Source organism: Orbicella faveolata, unplaced genomic scaffold (assembly GCF_042242905.1).
Source record: "Orbicella faveolata isolate gen_17 unplaced genomic scaffold, um_ofav_v1 contig_35, whole genome shotgun sequence".
In the NCBI taxonomy this organism is placed as follows: Eukaryota; Metazoa; Cnidaria; class Anthozoa; order Scleractinia; family Merulinidae; genus Orbicella; species Orbicella faveolata.
This window is the reverse complement of record NW_028301564.1, coordinates 5570626-5590000: the sequence shown is the minus strand read 5'-3', so window position 1 is coordinate 5590000 and position 19375 is coordinate 5570626. Positions and strand designations below refer to the sequence as shown.

The following is a 19375-nucleotide window of genomic DNA, read 5'->3' as shown; positions in this document are numbered from 1 at the left end:
TCAAACTTTTTTTCAGCAACATGTATTTTTTGGGGGTAGGAAATTTTGATGCCAGGTATTTTTTGGGTGTAAAATTTCAGGCTCATGTAGTTTTGGGGGTTCACTGTATGAAGCTCCGTCCGACTCCCCCCCCATCATGTATACTGTGAGTACCCCCCTGGGCCACATGTAGTGGACTGCATAGCTGTGTGTTGGCTTAATATGTTATGTAAATTTTTTATTTTGGTGGTCAAATTTACTTTTGAATGAAAAAGTCGTGAAATTGACTGTAAACTCTTAATTAACTAAGGGGATTAACATGAGGTACTTCTCACCATTGGCCAAAAAATGTCATGTGATACACCTCAGGGTAGTAATCATGCTGTGATCTTCAGTTTATTATTCCCTGATTGACCTCTTTACAAAGGGGAAGAGAGTAAGAGGGAAGCTTATTTGAATAAGGGTCCTTGTTCTAAATTGCAAAATAAATGAAACAGTTTGTAACATATTTTGTTTGACATATTGACATTTTAAAGGCAAAGTCTGATTGTGTTTTGGTAGAAAACATCCATAGCCCTCCATATCCATATCTTTTGGTTTGGATACCTCCCATCCCTCTTGGTTCATACTTTCTCTTAAAAATTCTGGCTTTTGAGACTGCTCTCCCTCTCAGGATTTTTAAATACCCTCCTTGGGGCAGATAATAGGATCTCTTCTGGAACCACACATTTATAAGAGAGTGCCAAAGTTGTTACATGTTGCATGTAGTTTACAGTACTGTTAGAGATTTATACAACAAGAACGTTGTTCAGATGAAACAATCATCTGTATAGCTTTTGTCACTCCGTCTGTAGTATATTGCCTGTCATATTTGGCAGGGGTATTTGCGAAGAAAAAACTGAGAGGAGGGTAGGAGAGGGTAGGAGGACTTATTTGAACTGGGGGACATTGCAGAGGGGACTTTCTTAGGCCAGGGAGGTAAAGTCTCTCTATCAGCCAAGTGGTCCATCAGGCCAGAGCTGATTAGAACTTTTTTATTCCCCCCTGGATGGGATGCTAGTCCATCGCAGGGTTACCCCCAACATTAAACCCGCCGGTAACCATTTATACACCTGGGTGGACAGAGGTACTGTGGGACTAAGGAACACAACACCAGTGGCGGATCTGGGGGAGGCGCCTGGGAGAAGAAGGAAGAAAAGCCGGCAGGGCAAGCAAAAAAACCGCTCCCCCCCCCCCCCCCCTTAAGGTCTGGATCCGTCACTGATCACAATATATTTGTCCCTACCAGGGTCAAATTGGACAGGTTTCCCAAATCATATTCTTTTGCGATGTTACCTAGATGCTATTCTTTGCATGGTTAAGAAGGTCTTGAGATCAAAAAATGGACATCACACAGCCTCAAATTTACCAATTGCTACTCCTTAGCCCTTAGGGTACATTATAAGTACATCTTACGTGAGAGGTAGACTATTGACAAGCTATGTCTAATCTAATAGTATACAGTAATGCTAGAAGTTTTATTGAACATTCTTATGTCTTGTAACATTTTCAGCCAAAAGACTTATCTGAGAGCATTTTGAACATCAAACATCGGGATATCTTTGATCACCTTCCGCCTCTGAGTGCTCCACAGGTAATAATACACTGTTTGAATACAGGGTAGGAAAAACATTTTGAAATACAGTTGCCCATTGGACCAGTACATTTCAGTTTTCAGTTGCCTCCACTAAAATATTACTTGTTTTTGATTGTTAATTATCGCTAGCAAGTCTACTGAGACTAATTTCACTTGCTCACCGGGTCACCAAACTTCCATTTTCACTTGGTCATGCAAGAGCAAAATTTACTTCCCCGGGCAATCGGACCTGGGTTTTTTTCCTGCCCTGGAATTATCTCAGATGAAAGGTATCTCTAAGATATTACACTTGAGTCACCTCATAGGGCGAATTAAGAAATAAGTGTGCACTTCCAACACCTGCATAAATTTCCGGCAAAATCTGATTGGCTCATATTTATAGCGTGACACAAGATTTTTTTTTTTCACTTTTCCACTTTTTATTATAACCTTGTGTGGTTCAAAAACAACAAAAAATTACATATTCTTAATAACACCTAACATTAGCAACATCAGTTATTTTACATGCCCTGTTATGGTAATGAAATTAATTAATAATGAGACCGGATACCATAAAATAAGTTTCTAATATGAATTTTACATACAGCTGCCATCCAGCCTGAAAGTAAAGTTCTGTGTTGTTTTTCATAGCTATACATTTCTTAGTTCTAAATTTCACTTTGACAATTTCCTTCGAAGCACTTAGATTAGGAGGTACACCACGTCTCCTACTTATCCAAATATGTAGTTTAACAAGCGTAATAAAGTAATTCAATAGTTCTATTTCTGCGTCTTATTTGCCTAGTAACACATCTTGTAGTGTGAGGTCCACTCTTTTGCTGGAAACCAAATACCAAAAGGATGCAAAATCAGTCCAGATTAGGTTTGTAAAAGAGCACTCATAAAATAGGTGATGTACAGTTTTGGATTCAATTCCACAAAATGTACACAGGTCATTTGGGACATAGTTTGACACAAGATAATATTGCTGTTGACAGGTAAGCCATGAAGGGGCCGCAGACGGCTTGAGAAGTGAATGTATCAGGTGTTCTTTTTTTTCCCTATCCAGCTCGTGAAAAAGCAAAACAAAACAATTTAGCAAAAAGAAAAACGCCTGATCGCAGGTTCTATGTTGTTGTGGAAATCAATGATATTCATTCTCATGTATTATTAAAAGTAGTTCGTCTTTTTGATCTGAATTTGTAGCCTGCATATAGTGAAAGACCAAAGATTGTAGAGTATGGAGCTTATACTCAAGCATCACCAACTAAAGAGAAAAGTCATTACAGACATACAAGGTAGGTGGCAGTTTATTTCTTAAGACATTTACATCCTTGGCAATTTTTATGTTCAATTAAAGATGGGACTTCTTAAGAGGAGTGGGGACAGAGAGTGGAGAGGGACCGAGAGAGAGGTTGAATAGTTTTGATTTCCCAAAAGGATCAACTCTCACCGGACTTTTCCCAGTAACTGAATGCTTGTCCATCACTGCTGGGCCATTAACCCCACTGTCCCAGGACACAGGGAAGCACTGAGGAAAATAATTAACTACCCCTCACACTGGTGAATGGAACACTCAACTTTACCTCTCTACCATCATGTCACACTAAGTTTTAAATACTTCATGTAAAACATAATCTTTATATACTGAATTGTATCATTATATTCTATCCAGCTGGCATTACTGGTACCTTTATTCCTTTAAGCTAGGTAGTTATGTGCATGTCAAACCAAAGGGTATGGTTTTTGCTCTCTTTTGTCCTGAATTATGGTATGTATTGCTCCTTGGCCTGGAATCAGGTATTCCCCATGTTTTCCCTGTCATAATGAAAGGATTTAAATCTTGTCTCAAACATCTATGGATATAGAAGCCATCCCTGCTTATTCATTAGCTGAAGTCATGTATTAGAGACGTGGAATAGTTTTCGAAACCTGAAATTGACTTTCAAGGTTTGGCTCCAGTCTGAAATAGGCTATTGAATTGAAAATCACATATTTTGGTCTGACATGGGGTGATGATTTCAGGAAACAATTAACACGCCTCCCCCAGGAAATTTAATCAATGCAATATTTTACATTCAATTTACTTCAGTTGACTGTTTAGTGTATCATTTTATTTTGCAGTGATGCAGTGGCCAATAACTACACACCGTCAGCTCAGAGTCTAACAACAAAGTTAATTTATAAAAGACAAGGCAAGACATCCAGTTCTGGTAAGCTGAAGTACATAGAGTAATTAAATACAGGATATATTATTATAAGTACTTAATGACTGGCCCCATGGGAAACAGTGAGTTATGTTTTCCCGAGACCCTCCATGTTCATTGAACATTGAATGAACATTCAGGTTAAGGGGAAACAAAACTCTGTGTTTCCCGCAGGACCAGTCATTAAGTGTTTTGTTATACATCCCAACTTAAAAGTAGGGAAAAAAACTGCGAAAAAATTGTTTGCTTGATGCCAGCTGGCACACAAATTTGCTACGGTTTCAAGGAGCATGACCTGATCACGTGCGAGTCGAAACTTCATTGTTGTTTTCCTAGGGAGTTAGCAAGTTTTAACCCATGACAGGTGACACGTTCTCCTCCAATTGGAAAACATATTTGAGCTGGGAGGTATAACAAAGACAGTTAAACTTATATACATGTGCTCTTTTGTTGACAGAAAATTTGATAATATTAGCAGATTCACCTCCTTTTCCAGTGTACAACTATTCTTTTTGAGTTAAAAGGATTAGGGGTGTTTTGCAACTTCATTCACATAGTCTTTTCTCTTACTTGGGGGTAGGGTGGGAAAAGGCTGTGGGAATGAGGTTAGGGTGTTCTTGGGGGTGGGGTCAGACACGGGATGGCAAACCCCCTCTAAATGTCTGTGACAAAAACAATGTTACACAAAATGCTATGAAAAGTTATAAATGCTAACAATGTTAGGATGGCCAACACTCCCCAGGGGGCACTAACAGTATACATGATGGGTGGAGGGGGGTCCAATAGAGCTTCATATTATGAACCCCCCAAAACACTTGAGCCTGAAATTGTGCACCCCCAAAAATACCTGACCTCAAAATTTCCTATCCCAAAAAATACAGGACTTAAAAACAAGATTACAAATTAATACATTATATTGTCTTCTTTATCAGCATTTTTCTGGAACACACATGTTGCTGAAAAAAAGCTGGAATGAATAATATTCTGATCCACTGATTGCAACAAAAATTTTGTAAGCCCCCAAAACATACACCTATATTTTTTTAAGACCCAAAAAAATTTGTGACAAATGTCTTGATCCCAACAATACAGATGGTGTAAATTTTCAGACCCCAAAAATGTCAGACCCCCCATCATGTATACTGCGAGTACCCCCCTGGGAAACACACTAACAACCAATACCTGTAAACGCCACTGACAAGACTTTTGCTCCTAGTTGTTAACTTTGTTAAATTACATTTAGCAGTACTGAATCCTTGACCAAAATCTCTGACAATCATGGTACCTGTAAGATCCTTGAAAGATCCTTATAGAGATCCACAAAGATCCTTGAAAGATTTTCGCCAGGGATCTGTTCAAGTGACTTACACAATGCCTTTGCTCTTGGACCCTTGCTCTGAGTCAGATATATAAGAATCTGAATCGGACAGTTAAGGAAGAGGTTACTTACTATAATGTTTATGGGCACCATCATGTGAATTGCTTGCATTTATGGTTTAGTTTTTGACTTTCTCATTCTTTTAATTTCCTTATATTCCTAGCTAAAAAGAAGAATAGCCCAAGAAAGCAACCTAGCCCTCCTGGAAAGGTTCTTGAAGAGAAAATTCAACCCCTTTATAGTGGACAATCTCAATCACCTAGTTCTGTGTATTCTAAAGGAAAGGGTAACTTGGTGACCCAGGGAGTGCCCAGGGTGGGAGTTATCAAGGGGCACACAAGCCCACCTCTTGTGGGCCCGCCAAAAAAATGGTCACCCCAGAATGAACAGGATACTTCTGAAGCAGAGAGAAAAATTGATATCGATACAAGTCCTTTGTCAAGTTCTAAACCACCAAGAGTAAAAAGACCTCAGTCTGCAGAACAGTTTGTTAAATCAAATGGCCGTTCACCCAGTCCTCAGGGTAGCGGCTTGCATCATTATGGAGAACCTATGCCTGAATCGCCAGACTCTAAAAAGGCAAAAGTTGCATGGGGAGGCCAAGGGAGGGTGACTGAATCAAGCGGGAACGAAACTATTGATACAGAAACAATTTCAAATGGTCATACAGATATGGAAATCCATGATATTGGTGGAAGTTATACTGTAACAAGTTCACCGCTGAATATCTCATCGGTGTTGTCATTTAGAGAGCACGACGAAGAGACACTGTCTGTTTTAAATATCAGTTTCCCTCCATCAACAACTCCTACTTTTGGACTTTCCCGTGCTGTGTCGCCACCTGAATCAGAGCTAGAGAGATACAGTAGTCTTGTGGAGAAGGCCATTATGTCTAACATGGTAGCACCATTGTCCAAGGAATGGAAGAGGAAGACCCACGATTTTCTTCCAAAATCATTAAAACAGGACTTTAAGGAAACATTGGATGAGCTTGACAAGGTATTAATAACCCTTTTCACTGTTGACTTTCTCATTTGCATTTCAATATAATCCAACATAACTTTGGGCATTTTTGGAGTTACTACCTGAAATTGCCTTGCATCCATGTTGGATTACATTGTTTGCCAAAATTATGACAAAAATTCCAGTTTTGGTTCATACTTTCTTTTACAATTTTGTTGTTTGAGACACACCCTTCCTCTTCAATCACCTTACCCCTTGTAATAAATTTTATTTCCAATAACCCTCCTTCGGGTGGGTATGGATATTTTCTGGAACTTGACACAGTGTCACACCATGCAGGGAGAATAATCTTTACTATTATAGTTATTTCTGAGATCATATAATTTATTAATATTTATTTTAACAGGAAATGGAGGCAGAGTATGCACGAAGTGTAAAGCAAAGTATTCTGGATTATGTGCTTTTGGATCCTGCAGAACAAAGACGACTTGGACTCCATATGCCACTACCAGTGAGCCTTGATATTTTTTATGATAATATTGAGTTATTTCAATTGACTTAATAAAGTAGCATTCCTTCAGTACACCCCACATAGCTAGATATTTGGAAATATGCTGTTAGATTTGGTTGGGTTCATTGGGAAGTCTTTGCCTGCTGACAAGAGTTTTGAGATGAAATGGAATGTGAATGAAACAAAATAGAACTAGAGAAAACAAGGTGAAAAAAGATGAACCAATTAAAATACTTCAATAAAACTAAATATCCCTTCCTAGGACACACACTTTGTTTTCAAGTACAGCAGTAGCTGGTTTATTAGAAAAGTGAAACCAAAATTTAAGTAAGCAAAATATTGTGATGAAATAAAGTAAAATGAAATAAAATGGTACAAAATTGAATGAGATGCACTGGTTCATTTGTAATAACAAACAAATTGTGTTCAAAAAAGGGAAAAGGCCTTCAAAAACTTGCATATGCTTGATTGTAAAAAAAGAAGCGAGTGCCAAAGAGGTTTGATATGTCTTTATCCTTCAGGTAATATATCCTGCTGGAAGAGAGAGATTCCCATGGCATGCTTCAGTCATTGCCTGCAGGGAGTACCTGGAGAAAAACCTCTTTGTGACCCATGTTGTACTTAGGGAACTTCTATTCCTCTGGGAATCACAGTGAGTTCAATATGTAAAGAGTCAGGGATCAGGAACAAAATTTCCAAGGAAGAGACAACCTGGAAAAAAAATGCTTTTAATGCATTATTTGCTACAGTTTGAGAAATTGCATTCAATTTATAATAAGTAACCACAGTCAAACCTGTATTAAGTGGACCCCATACATGTATTAAGCGGACACCCTCTATTAAGTGCACAACAGTGCAAGTCCCATTTTTCTTTTCCTACATTCACTGTAAGAAATATGTGTATTTAAAAGACGTCTCTATTATGTGGATGCAGACTCCTTAAACTTGAGTTTTACGGTCATTTCTATTGTTAGAAACCTGTATCAAACGGACAGTGCAAAAAGAATGCAAGATTTTTTTGTCCACGTTTTAGTAGATCGGTCATTTAAGTTTGCCACCAAACTGAGCTGTCACAGAAATGCGATATTTTGTTATTTGGTTTTGTTTTTACAAAACGTTTGTTCTTGTTTGATTTTGTAAACCTTAACATAATTCGATCAATATAGATACTGTTACTGTATACTTAAATCGCTTTACCTCTTGTCATTGTTTGTGGAAATATGGCATTTCAGAGTTATCTCGATCGTTCACGAGAATCCTATTTGTCCCTTTTAAGGTCTTTAATGCTGACCAATATTGATATGACTCTTTTAAGATGAATTCTGAACCTGTTTTCAATTCTGAATTCGGGAATCAGTTTTCAGCGGACACCCTGTATAAGTGGACAGTAGCAAGGGTCCTGAAGGTGTCCACCTAATACAGGTTTGACTGTGTGTACTTGTTGTGTGGATTTCATGGAAATAGTGTTGACTATGAACTCTGTTCAGGAACTAGTGGTGTAGAGGGAGTTAGGAGAACTAGATCTTTGTAAGGTACTCAGCTCTCCTTGAAATGGGTGGATAAGGCTAATCATGTTTTGTTTCCCTTTATTGTTCCCTGTTTTTAACTTCAATCTAAGATCAAGCCCATTCAGGAGGTAGAAGAAGTAAGAAATTTTTGACAAATTGAAACTTAGAGTGTAGATCAAGCAGTGGCAGATCCAGACCCTGAGCTAAGGGTGGGGGAGGGGGAGGGTTTTTTTTTCGCTTGCCCTGCCGGCTTTTCTTCTTTCTGCAAGTTTTTTTCCCCAAAATAAGGGGGTGGGCAGGCCCCTCCCCTAGATCTGCCACTGGATCAAGTCATTGAATGTATTTCTGTATCAATAGCCCTTTTCATGGTTAACATTAATCATTTGCATTTTAACAAAGTAATGTCAATGCAAGGTAATTTCTTGAAAGCAGAAACTAAAAAGCTGCTAGAAATTGCCTCACATCTGGTTTGGATCATATGGTAATGCAAATTAGAAAAGTTAACTGTGAAAGGGCTATTACAGTATGTTGTTCAGGGAAATAAATATCAGTTTTGGCAAATCGTGAAACAGTCATAAATATTTTGAATTTTTTTATTATCCAGTCAAAGTAAAAGTTTTGCAGTTCTAAAGTCCTCAAGTCTGGCTCGTCTGGTGCCAGAGACTGGCATTTGCCATTAACTGACCAGCGCTTGTTCTTACAACTGTATATGAGACTACCTTCAATGATGAAGGTGCGTGTGCAAATTATCGTGAGAACTTTATAACACATTTGTCTCTTGCTTGATTACAGTTACTCAGACTTGAGATTAATTGATATTCCCAGTCTGAAGAGATCTCTTCCTTTAACAATAACTGAGCTCAGGAAAAATGCTCACAAAGCGACTCAGCATGGAGTGAGAACACTGTTAGACAAGTGGATCCCAACCTGTGTGAAGATCATCAGTGACAGAAGAGATGACATTGAGGAATGGATGCCTGAAGATGAGGTAATTGAGTCCTAAGTATGAACAACCGTTCTAAATTCTCTTTTAGTAATAGCGATTCATTGTAAGGTTGACTGGTGATGTTGTGCACTTGTAGGTAATATTTTTGTGTCACTGGCAGTAACCCAGAACTATTATGGAATTATTTGTCACTCCATCCTTTATTGTTGCCCAGAAAATTGATCAAGTTCTGTTAAAGTATTGTCAACAACTATTTGTGCATGTGGGCATAGGGAGGCATTTTAAGAATACAGTGCATTGTCCAAGATCAGAACAGAAGGACTACACCCAGGGATCTCTGAATTTTGTGGGTAAACTAGAAACCTGACAGGCCTACCATGCTTTATGCATCAATGACCAGGAGAGGACCCAAAGCTGTATCTTGTAGATATCAATCCAGACCATACGCTAACCTTGGCTAGGCCAGTATTTATGTTCCACAGTTGCTTTCATTTTAAAGTACTCATTCTTGGTTAATAATTTTTTTCGCACCCTTTAGCAATCCAGAGTGGAGAAGATGGATCATTTCTTCAGCTCAGTTTCCTCCCTGATGTCGCTCAATCTTCACAGTGCTGTGTATTCTTCCATTGACGACCTAGTACAGTTTATTGAAATGTACAAACTTGGAAATGATTTTACCGGACACTTTGAAAGAAGTCTTCCTGTACTACCACAGCCAATTACACTCACAGTGGTAAGACATCATTTTATCTCTTGTTTCTTTAAGAAAAAGAAAAATTTTGTGTGCTTCTGTGCAGTTTTAGAAACACAGGTGGAATTTGGGAGAACCAGAAATTCTGTGGGAACATTAGTTGATAGCTCATGTATTTTCTTTGGGCTATTTTCTAAAGAACAATAGAAAATATTTCATAACCAACCAAAATCCAGCATGTTTTATTGTAAAGTTCTGTTGTTATCTCAGTCTAAACACACACTGGAACTGATGCCACATAATCATCTCACCCTTCTCACCCTTATTGTTCTCTGCACGCATTGCGGTCCTACGATGCTGTTCTCTGCATTTATTGAGGAGTGGTAGACATTTCCGAGTTGTCTTTCTCGTCTGTTTCAAAATAATGCCTGGTGCACAACTTTTCATGTGGATATGAGCTTTATTTGCATGTTTTTCTGTCTGCAGTTCTAACTTATTTTCAAATGAATGGTTATGCACATGCACCAAGTCTTGTTTGAAAATCAGTTCAAAATTGGCTTGTTACTCGTTTTTAAGAACATAAATGAATGATAACCTTACAAGTTAGCAACTGAGAATCCTGCGTTTTAACATCCTTTTTCCTGTTAGTAACAAATATTTGTGGACATCTCATGGTTTTATTTTTAGGTTCCTGAGGTAGAAAAAGTGACAGTTGATTTTGAGCCAAATTTCTCAGACGTGACTGAGACAATACATGAAATCATTGAACACATGGTGAAAAGTGTGCAAAACTTCCAGTGCGTTGAACACCAGTTGTTTTATGAAGATGAAGGACTTAAGAAGCGTCATATCAGCAGTGTACAACTTGATGAAGAAAGAGTACTGGCAGCGAAGGAAAGAGTGGCTGATGTCGTGGAGAAAAACAGTGCTGGGCCTCTCAAGTAAGTTGCAATGTTGTAGTGTCATTACTATGGCTGTACAAAGTGATCAGAGGAGGACAGTAAATGGTAGTAACTTGAAAAAGCTTGGCTTCTTTTTATGTCCTGGTGCAAGTAATGTAAAAAATCAAAGCAAAACAAGAGGCAAAGGATCGTAGGCAGTTGGCCGTATACAGATGATTGGGGAGTTTTCCCACTAAGGTGTTACAGTTAAAAGTTACTGGCATACTTCTTAATATAGCGAACCAAACTCAGTCCAAAGCTTAATTACAAACAAACATGGAGTTTTATGAGTGAGAAAAACAGTGGCCTAAGTAATGGTTAGTACCGTTGGAATTTAGAGCGAGAGGCCTGCGTTTACGTTGTGTTAAATTTGGTCAAGGAACGTTGTTCTGAAGTGTCTTGATAGCACAAGTGTTGTAAATATTTTTAAAAACACAACAACGCTTTTCAGTTTTCGGAACATGTTTCGATGTTTCAAACATCATCATCAGCCATAATGAATATATAAGGTTTACAGAAAGATCATTATTATATATGTAACAGCCTATACAATGAGCCTTTATAAATTTAAATTAACGTAAAATGCCAACTTATTTGAACTAACCAATAAAAATTTTGAAAAGAACAGTAGTGAAAAACCTCTAAGCTGAAATAGATACATTTAAAAGTGTAACGATAAATTGACATGCTCAACTTGTTTGTTGAGTTCTGGATTTAACCGTTCAATTTAACCGTTCCAGAACTCAACAAACAAGTTGAGCATGTCAATTTATCGTTACACTTTTAAATGTATCTATTTCAGCTTAGTGGTTTTTCACTATTGTTCTTTTCAAAATTTTTATTGGTTAGTTTAAATAAGTTTGCATTTTACGTTAATTTAAATTTATAAAGGCTCATTGTATAAGCTGTTAAATATATAATAATGATCTTTCTGTAAACCTTATATTTTCATTATGGCTGATGGTGATGTTTGAAACATCGAAACATGTTCCGAAAACTGAAAAGCGTTGTTGTGTTATTTAAAAATATTCTGAAGTGCCTTTAAAAGGATATAACTAACAATGAGCTACCGTTACTACCGAAACTGAAGACCCAGCAATGATGTACCATGTGCAGGCTCCTCCGATCACTACGATTCAAACAGGCTTCAACACTGAGCTTGTGTTATAAAAGCTGGAAATTAGAGAATTAACGCTAGCGCTTGAAAAGAAATCGAGACGTATAAGACAGAAAAATTCTTTTCACCTTGGTGGGATTCGAATCCAGAGTTCCTGGTTTTGAATCCCTTTGAGGTCAAAAGAGTCTCTTTCTTGGCTTCATGTGGTCCCCTTCCTTAAATTCCTTATGTAGGGCTAGGCAACTATCACTTTTTTATCGTCAGCTTGTATATTACTAGCACTGCGTGGCTCAACATTACAGTACTTGTTTTATTATACACTTGTGATCGATACGTATGACAGGTACCTTTATTGTGTTTTTGTTCTTTTCAAGGTTCCGATCAGTTTATGACCCATTGCAGTATTTGCTGACAAGAGAGTCTGATATCAGGACAATGAGGTTCATATCTACTGACCGTCATCTGTTGGAGTATGGAAGGGAGTTACAAAAGGTGTACGACCTTTCCAAAATGGCTGCCTCAATGGATCTGTTCATTCCGATGGAATTATTTGTGCTGGATTGCACCAAGATCAAAGAGGTAAAACACAATCAGTAATTACTATTTTTTCACCAAGATTCACGGGTACAGTGGAACTCCGCCTTGTGGCCATCCCGTTATTACGGCCACTTTATTGTGGCCCGAACAAAAGCACAGCCAGCCATTTTTATGTAAGCTCTTTACTACTGTCACCCCATTAATACCGGCCAGATTTTTGCGACCCGTTGGTGACCGAATTAACAAGGTTCCACTGTAAATATTTGAGCTCTGTAGACTAAGCTTTCAATCCAGAAATGAATGATGCTATTCTTAAAGGACTGTAAGTAATCTTATCAAGATATGTTGCCCTTCTATTACGTTTTACTTGTTTAAATGTGGCTTAATAAACTTGGCATTTTAATTTTGTGATCTTCAACTTCAGTATTTCAGCAGCAAAGACTTAAGAGAATCGAATTACGTTATCCGTAAAACTAAGTTCTGGATAACGAAGGACTCGCGCCTGAACTCATTTTGAGCTTGTATAACCATGGTGGACTGCGGGCATATTGCACAGAGTTTATTGGACATCTTTAGTCAAGACTTATTTGAATTTCTTCAAAGATATTAGCATATAGTTTTTTTGCTATCTGTAATTCGAAGTCAAATAAAACTTTATGTACTTTTTCAGTCTTACTTGATGATTTTCGTAGTACAGTATACAAATCATTGTTAGCACTTTCACGTATTTCGTAACATTTTCAGTTCCTTGTGTCACGTGCTGATGATCTGGTAAGCATGATGACGTCAAAGCTGACCAGGAAGAGTTTTGATTTCAACCGCTCCATATGCCACCAGTATGATTACATTGTTAATCGTATAACATCGTCATCAAAGACCACTGATGAACTTGTTGACCTGGAAAAGTATATTGACAATTTGAGAAGCGGCCCCTTGGTGCATCTGAAGGTAGAAGTTAATTCAGCACTATCATTTGTGACTGTTAAACCCCAGAGATTTGTTTATGTCACTTACATGACTGAATGAGATTTATCCTTACACAGATATGCTTTTGTTACATCCGATGTTTTTTTGCAAGTCAAACGTTTTAAATTCTACAAGTCAAGTGTATTGAATTCTGTTTTCATTGATTAAAACGTTTGTGATATCTGTGGTTTTGCTCTCTGATTCAATAAAATTACCAGCAGTGATTATAAAAATATTGATTTTTGTTGTGTTTTTTTTTCACACCAGACAGAGCTGGAGGAAGCAGGAGATCTTGTTTTGTTTCTGATGGATCACACGTTTTTAGCTGATGATCATTTGGCTCTCAATGAAACTACATTCACCTGGCCTGAACGGATCATACCCATCATTAAAATGAGGTACGTTAGGTTGAAATTGAGGTTGAGCTCAGAATATGAATGTCAACTCCTGACCAGACAAAGCTAGGCTTCAGTAGAACGTTTACTTGTTAATCCAAAAACCCTGTTACATAAAACAAGTATTTATTTAATACTAAAAGTTTTATACAGCATTCATGAATGTGACCGGTTCTCTCCGCGGTGTCTAATGAAACAAATTCTATTTAAATAGTAGTGAGAGTGTATCTGTCGAGAATATATAGTTGCTCAGCGGAAATTTGATGTTCTTAAAACAAATATGCTAGTTTTGAGAACATCAAATTTCTGAGGGCAACTATCAGGCCGATAGTTCCGAGACAGAAACACTCTATTGCCGTTTATTGTTCACCACCACCATTTTGAATTATTTTCAACTTTTTTTACCAATAAGAATCGGAGCAAATTTAATGGTGAACTACAATTGGTCATTGAAAACTCTGGCTCGATGTCTAAATGTTTCAAAAAGAGAACGGTCGTCGTAAAATATTCAACTTTGTGTAGGCGTGGCACTGGTTACGCCCACTTATCTTGTATTCGTCAAAGCGAAATTTACAGAGATGATAGAAAGTGACTGCCTTTATGAACTAATTTAGCCTGCTTTTTTCCTGGACAACATCTCAGTATTTTTTCCTCTTCGTATTATTTATTCACTCATTTTAATTGTATGCAGTTAGTGTCATGCCTCACCCACTTTACTCACGTAATAAGAGTGAAGGTATAGATATCTTTTCAAGTGACCTCATGATGCGTTCTGTATATTATGTCTCGTGCTATCCAGTGAAACTCGCATTACACGAGAACACGATACCGCCATGAACAAGCTGTTTGATTGGCAAGCGAGATTTGAGATGCAGTTGAATGAAACTCTGCAGAGTGTGAAAGAGTTTTACACCAAGGACAGAATGTCCGAGGCAAAGACGTATCTGGCACAGCTAGAGGAACTCAAAGAAAAAGTGCAAGTGTTTCTTGAGGAGGTACATCAACTTAAAGAAAACTAGTTAGTACCAATATTATTAGTAACTTGTCTCTAAGGCTAAATTGAGCCCGCAGGTTTGGTCAGAGGGGTTGCTTAAATTACATGGCGGCACATCTTCGCAGCGAATTGACGTCACGACTTTCGGAATTCTGATACTGTTTCTGATTGGCCAATATTAATTGGAAAGTCTTTTGGTGCTTCAATGAGAATTGGCCTGACGTACAGTTGTCCCCACGTAACAACAACAACAACAACAACAACAACAACAACAACTAGAACAATAATAATAATAGTAATAACTGTCATTATACTTAAAAGCTAATTTTAGATAGAAACTGTAGCCCACTGAATTTGTAAGACGTTTATAAAAGAGTTTTTCAGCTTCAACCAAACATCACGTCACGTCTGTTTGTTTTCCTCTTTCAACAGAGAAAGAAGATCAACAAGGAGGAAGGCCTCCTTGGTTGTGAAGTTTACAGCGCATTTCCTCAAATCCAAGAGATAACAGAAGCAAAAGAACCATTTGACAAGCTGTGGAGAGCTTTGGTGACATTTCATGACAAACAAGAGGCATGGCTGGCTGGGCCGATATTAAAACTGAATGCAGAAGAGATCGAAGAAGAGGTATCTATATAGAGCGTAGATTATGTAAAACTTTAGTGTGGTTGGCATTCACAATCTCTGAGTTTACTGTTGAAAAAAAATTCCTTGTTGCATAGTCGTTCGTTTATATGTGAAGCATATAAGTTTCTCACCTCTTAGTGTGGGTCAAGCAATCCAGGAAAGGCTTAGATTCTCATATTCATGCTAATATAATTAACGCAACTTTGACAACCTCCTGTGCAATGAATATATTTTATTACACATTTTAATCTGTTATGGTAATAAGGCACCAACACTCAGTAATGTTCTGTTACGTATCAGGTTTTGTTAACCATTTTCTCCATTAATCTGTTGCTCTTTACCATTCACAGGTTTCAGAGCTCTGGAGAACAAGTTACAAATTGACAAAAGAGTTTGCTCATCCTGAATTCCGCGGCCCCCTGAGGGTAGCATCTACAATTAAAGCGAGGTTGGAGAACTTCAAGATTAACATGCCTTTGATACACGCCTTGTGTACTCCTGGAATCAAGGACAGACATTGGGAAGCTATGAGTGTTAAGGTATGATAAGACAATAGTAACTACTTGTTATTTGTACTTCTCAAACTCATGAATGATTTATCAAGTTGAAACAAAGGGTGACCATGACGGTGTTTGGATAGCTGATTCTAGTTACATAGATTTTGACGACTTTATTTCTTCGCTTTCTCCTTAGTTTTAGTTTCCATTGAGAAGATATATCAAACACTTAAAACAGTGTTTGACCTCATTTCCAAACACCTCGAAGTTCGTCAAAAATACTCCGCTGCGCGTCATATTTTCAACTCTCTTCTCGGTGTTTGGAAATGTGGTCAAACACGGTCATTCGTATTTGATATATTAGTTCAATTCATTAGTGCGAAAACCTGTATCATTTGTACTTATTCGTTACAATCTAGATTGGATTCAACATTGCTCCGAAAGAGGACACCACACTAAACGAGATGCTAGTTCTCGGACTCGATAAATTTGTAGAGGACTTAACTGAGATCAGCGGCAGAGCAGCTAAAGAGTTCTCCCTTGAAAAGGTGAGTAGTTAAAAAAAAACAAAACAAAAAAACAAAAACTTTCAAACAAACAAAAAACGGTCAGTGATACTATGATACTATTTGGTACTATGTCGTGTTTGCTACATCAAGTGTCGCTTCGACAATGGATGTTTCTTGTGAAAGATTGTCCAGGGAGAAATTTGACCGAGCTGTTGGTGAATTTATGCAAGAGACAAGATCATAGTCTCTTGATTAATGCTATCATTTTTCAGAGTGCTCGCTAGTGCTGCTGCGGTTCTTAATCTTTTATGGGATATGAAAAAATAGAACCCTTTCATTGTTTAGGCGGAGATTTGCAAAACATGGCACTTGTTTCCCGGCTTTAGTTTGTTAACTTTTGTTTGTTTGTGATTCAGTTTTACAATTTGATTTCTTTTATCGAAAGGACTGTACACACCTGCAAAGATTTACCACAAAACTAACCATCTTATTTACATAATTACTTCAAATGTGATTGAGGTAGTAACTGAACTGTATTTGCTAGATACAATTCATTCAGGAATGAAGATCGTATGGGGAAATATGTTATCGAAGGTTTGGAGATTCCGCTGTAACGAATCATCTTCTTTGCCTGTCTTTCTCTAATCAGGCCTTGAGTAAAATGAAAACAGAGTGGAGGGACGTTGATTTTGTATTTGTTCAGTACAAAGACACTGGAATAAGTATCCTGTCGGCGGTGGATGACCTGCAGGTGAGACTCAATATCTGATTGTTTGTATTACCCCTGTAAAAAGGTAAAGATAAGTTGCTTATTGACCGAGATGGAGGGAAAACCTTTGTCTCTAGCTACTGACCTTAGGAAGACTTTCTCCCCTGTTCGGATCGAACAGTAGGCCATTTCCGAGTTACCTTGTTCCCCGGCTTTTGCCTCTGTTTCAAAACGAGTCTTCGCGCACAACCTTTCATATGAAAATGAGTTTGGTTTGCATGAAAATGAACAGTATAGGGGGAAACGCATTTTCACATAAATGGTTTCGCATTAAGACTCGTTTTGACAAAGGGGCGAAAAGCAACGCGGAAATTGCCTTTTGTTTCGGTTCACTGGAACCACTTGTACAGCTCTCCCTGGTCGAGTCTGACACAACCGAAGTGTTTCGTACCAATGCAGTCTTGTTTGTTTGGCAGGTTCTGCTTGATGATCACATTGTGAAAACATTAACAATGAAGGGATCTCCTTTCGTTGTTCCTTTTGAAGCGGAAATGAAAGAATGGGAGACCAAACTGGTAGGTTGACACGTTTTCTATCATACCATTTCTTATTTCGCGTTGTGCACAAAAACTTCGCCGTGTATTAATCGCCTGTGCTGTAAATATTCTATTTTCAGAATTTGATGCAAGATATTGTGGAGTCTTGGCTGAAGGTTTGTGTTTTATTATTTATGCGGTTGCCTACAATGTAGTGGTTTTTTAGTACTGTACTTTCTATGATGTAAGTAAGAGTCGAAAAGGCAGCTTACGTTAGTGACATTTAAGAAATATAAATGCTTCCATGGCAGAGCTAGAACGTTGCAGAGACAACAAATCAGTGCAACTCTGTATACATCGTGGATCTATTTTTGAATTGAAGTTAAACGTTTGTAATTATCTTAGAACTTTGAAAAGTTTTACAGTTATCTTGGAACTTAAATGTTTATAATTGTCTTGCAGGTTCAAGCTTCTTGGTTGTATTTAGAACCAATCTTTTCTTCAGAGGACATTCAGGCTCAAATGCCAGAGGAAGGAGAGAAATTCCGCACTGTTGACAAATACTGGTTCGTTTTTAATTGTGTTTTATGTTAACATTTCTCGAGGAAATCTTACATGACCAGATAAACTACTAACCTTTTGCCTGTCCTGTTTTGTGTCTAACTATAAAGAAATGCTATAAAATATTTATTAACAATGTATTAACTCGGAAATTAAAGTTAAAAAACGACGACGTTTCGACGTGTAGCTAACGTCATCATCAAGTCAAAATGAGAGTTGATAAACATTGTAGAAATATTGACGGAGTAAAACAGTAAATCTGCACAGTAGAATAAAATTGTTGGGAATGTGTTTTCAGACGTTTTGTATCACGTCGTGTTATCTTATAAACATGTTGAACCTTGTTTTGTTAAAACGTATCTTTCTCTTAATGTCTTCCTTCCAGCAAATAAGAGTTCAGGAGAATGAAAGTTAGTTTTTGCATTCTTTTGGCGTTTTACTACTTCTAAGTCAATAATAAACTAAAGTCGCTTTAAGACGGGCCAAAGATTTGTCTTTGACAAGATTGTTTTCTTCTTATGCTAAGCCTAAGAGCTATAACACCTGTTTTGTTGAGATTCGTTGTTGTTTGAATATCACAGGAGGAAGATTATGACCGAATCAGTCAAGGATCCACGTGCACTGGTGGTGACGTCACAGTCCCAGATGTTAGATAAACTGCAAGTCTCAGAGGTAACGCCTGTTTGACGGTGTGAGAAATATAGAGATATGCGGGTGACGATCAGGTTTATTTTTTCTGTTTCTTCAGAGGTTGATGTTTTCTCTCTTCTGTTTCTGTTTATCCAGAGCCTTCTCGAGGACATTCAGAAGGGACTGAACGAGTATTTAGAAAAGAAACGGTTGTTTTTCCCAAGGTATTTTTTTTTAATCTTCAATTGCTGGCTCCGTTTACTCATTATGAATAGACAAGGCCGTATGTGGATTGCAAAGGCATTGCATATTTTTAAGCTTAAGTCGCGTTCAAACTGTTTACAGGTTTTCTCCGCATCTATTTTTCTCAGTAACAGTTGACAGTATGAAGTTAATTAAATTATGTTTTGGCCTGACGGGTGTTGGCACAAATTAGGTCTGATGAGTCCATAACCATCGTTTGTCATGGTTGCCTCATGGTTGCCTCATGGTTCCTTTTGGTTCATGCTTGATGTTACTGAGGCTAAAATGATTGTTTCAAGGTACATCAGTGTCTAA

General features: G+C 37.8%; 1 protein-coding gene across 1 annotated transcript in view; it reads left to right on the top strand.

Annotated features, from left to right (window-relative positions):
• Window positions 1-19375, top strand: part of LOC110066611 (dynein axonemal heavy chain 3-like) — a 92387-nt gene that overhangs the window by 1309 nt on the left and 71703 nt on the right. Inside the window, exons 2-23 of the mRNA XM_089273777.1 lie at window positions 1532-1612; window positions 2801-2892; window positions 3719-3807; window positions 5343-6178; window positions 6549-6653; window positions 7175-7305; window positions 8954-9149; window positions 9646-9840; window positions 10486-10739; window positions 12231-12435; window positions 13138-13341; window positions 13627-13757; window positions 14554-14749; window positions 15181-15375; window positions 15726-15914; window positions 16292-16420; window positions 17031-17132; window positions 17567-17665; window positions 17767-17802; window positions 18089-18192; window positions 18769-18859; window positions 18974-19041. Of these exons, the coding sequence (XP_089129903.1) occupies window positions 1532-1612; window positions 2801-2892; window positions 3719-3807; window positions 5343-6178; window positions 6549-6653; window positions 7175-7305; window positions 8954-9149; window positions 9646-9840; window positions 10486-10739; window positions 12231-12435; window positions 13138-13341; window positions 13627-13757; window positions 14554-14749; window positions 15181-15375; window positions 15726-15914; window positions 16292-16420; window positions 17031-17132; window positions 17567-17665; window positions 17767-17802; window positions 18089-18192; window positions 18769-18859; window positions 18974-19041 (3728 nt within the window). The remainder of the gene's footprint in view (window positions 1-1531; window positions 1613-2800; window positions 2893-3718; window positions 3808-5342; window positions 6179-6548; window positions 6654-7174; window positions 7306-8953; window positions 9150-9645; window positions 9841-10485; window positions 10740-12230; window positions 12436-13137; window positions 13342-13626; window positions 13758-14553; window positions 14750-15180; window positions 15376-15725; window positions 15915-16291; window positions 16421-17030; window positions 17133-17566; window positions 17666-17766; window positions 17803-18088; window positions 18193-18768; window positions 18860-18973; window positions 19042-19375) is intronic.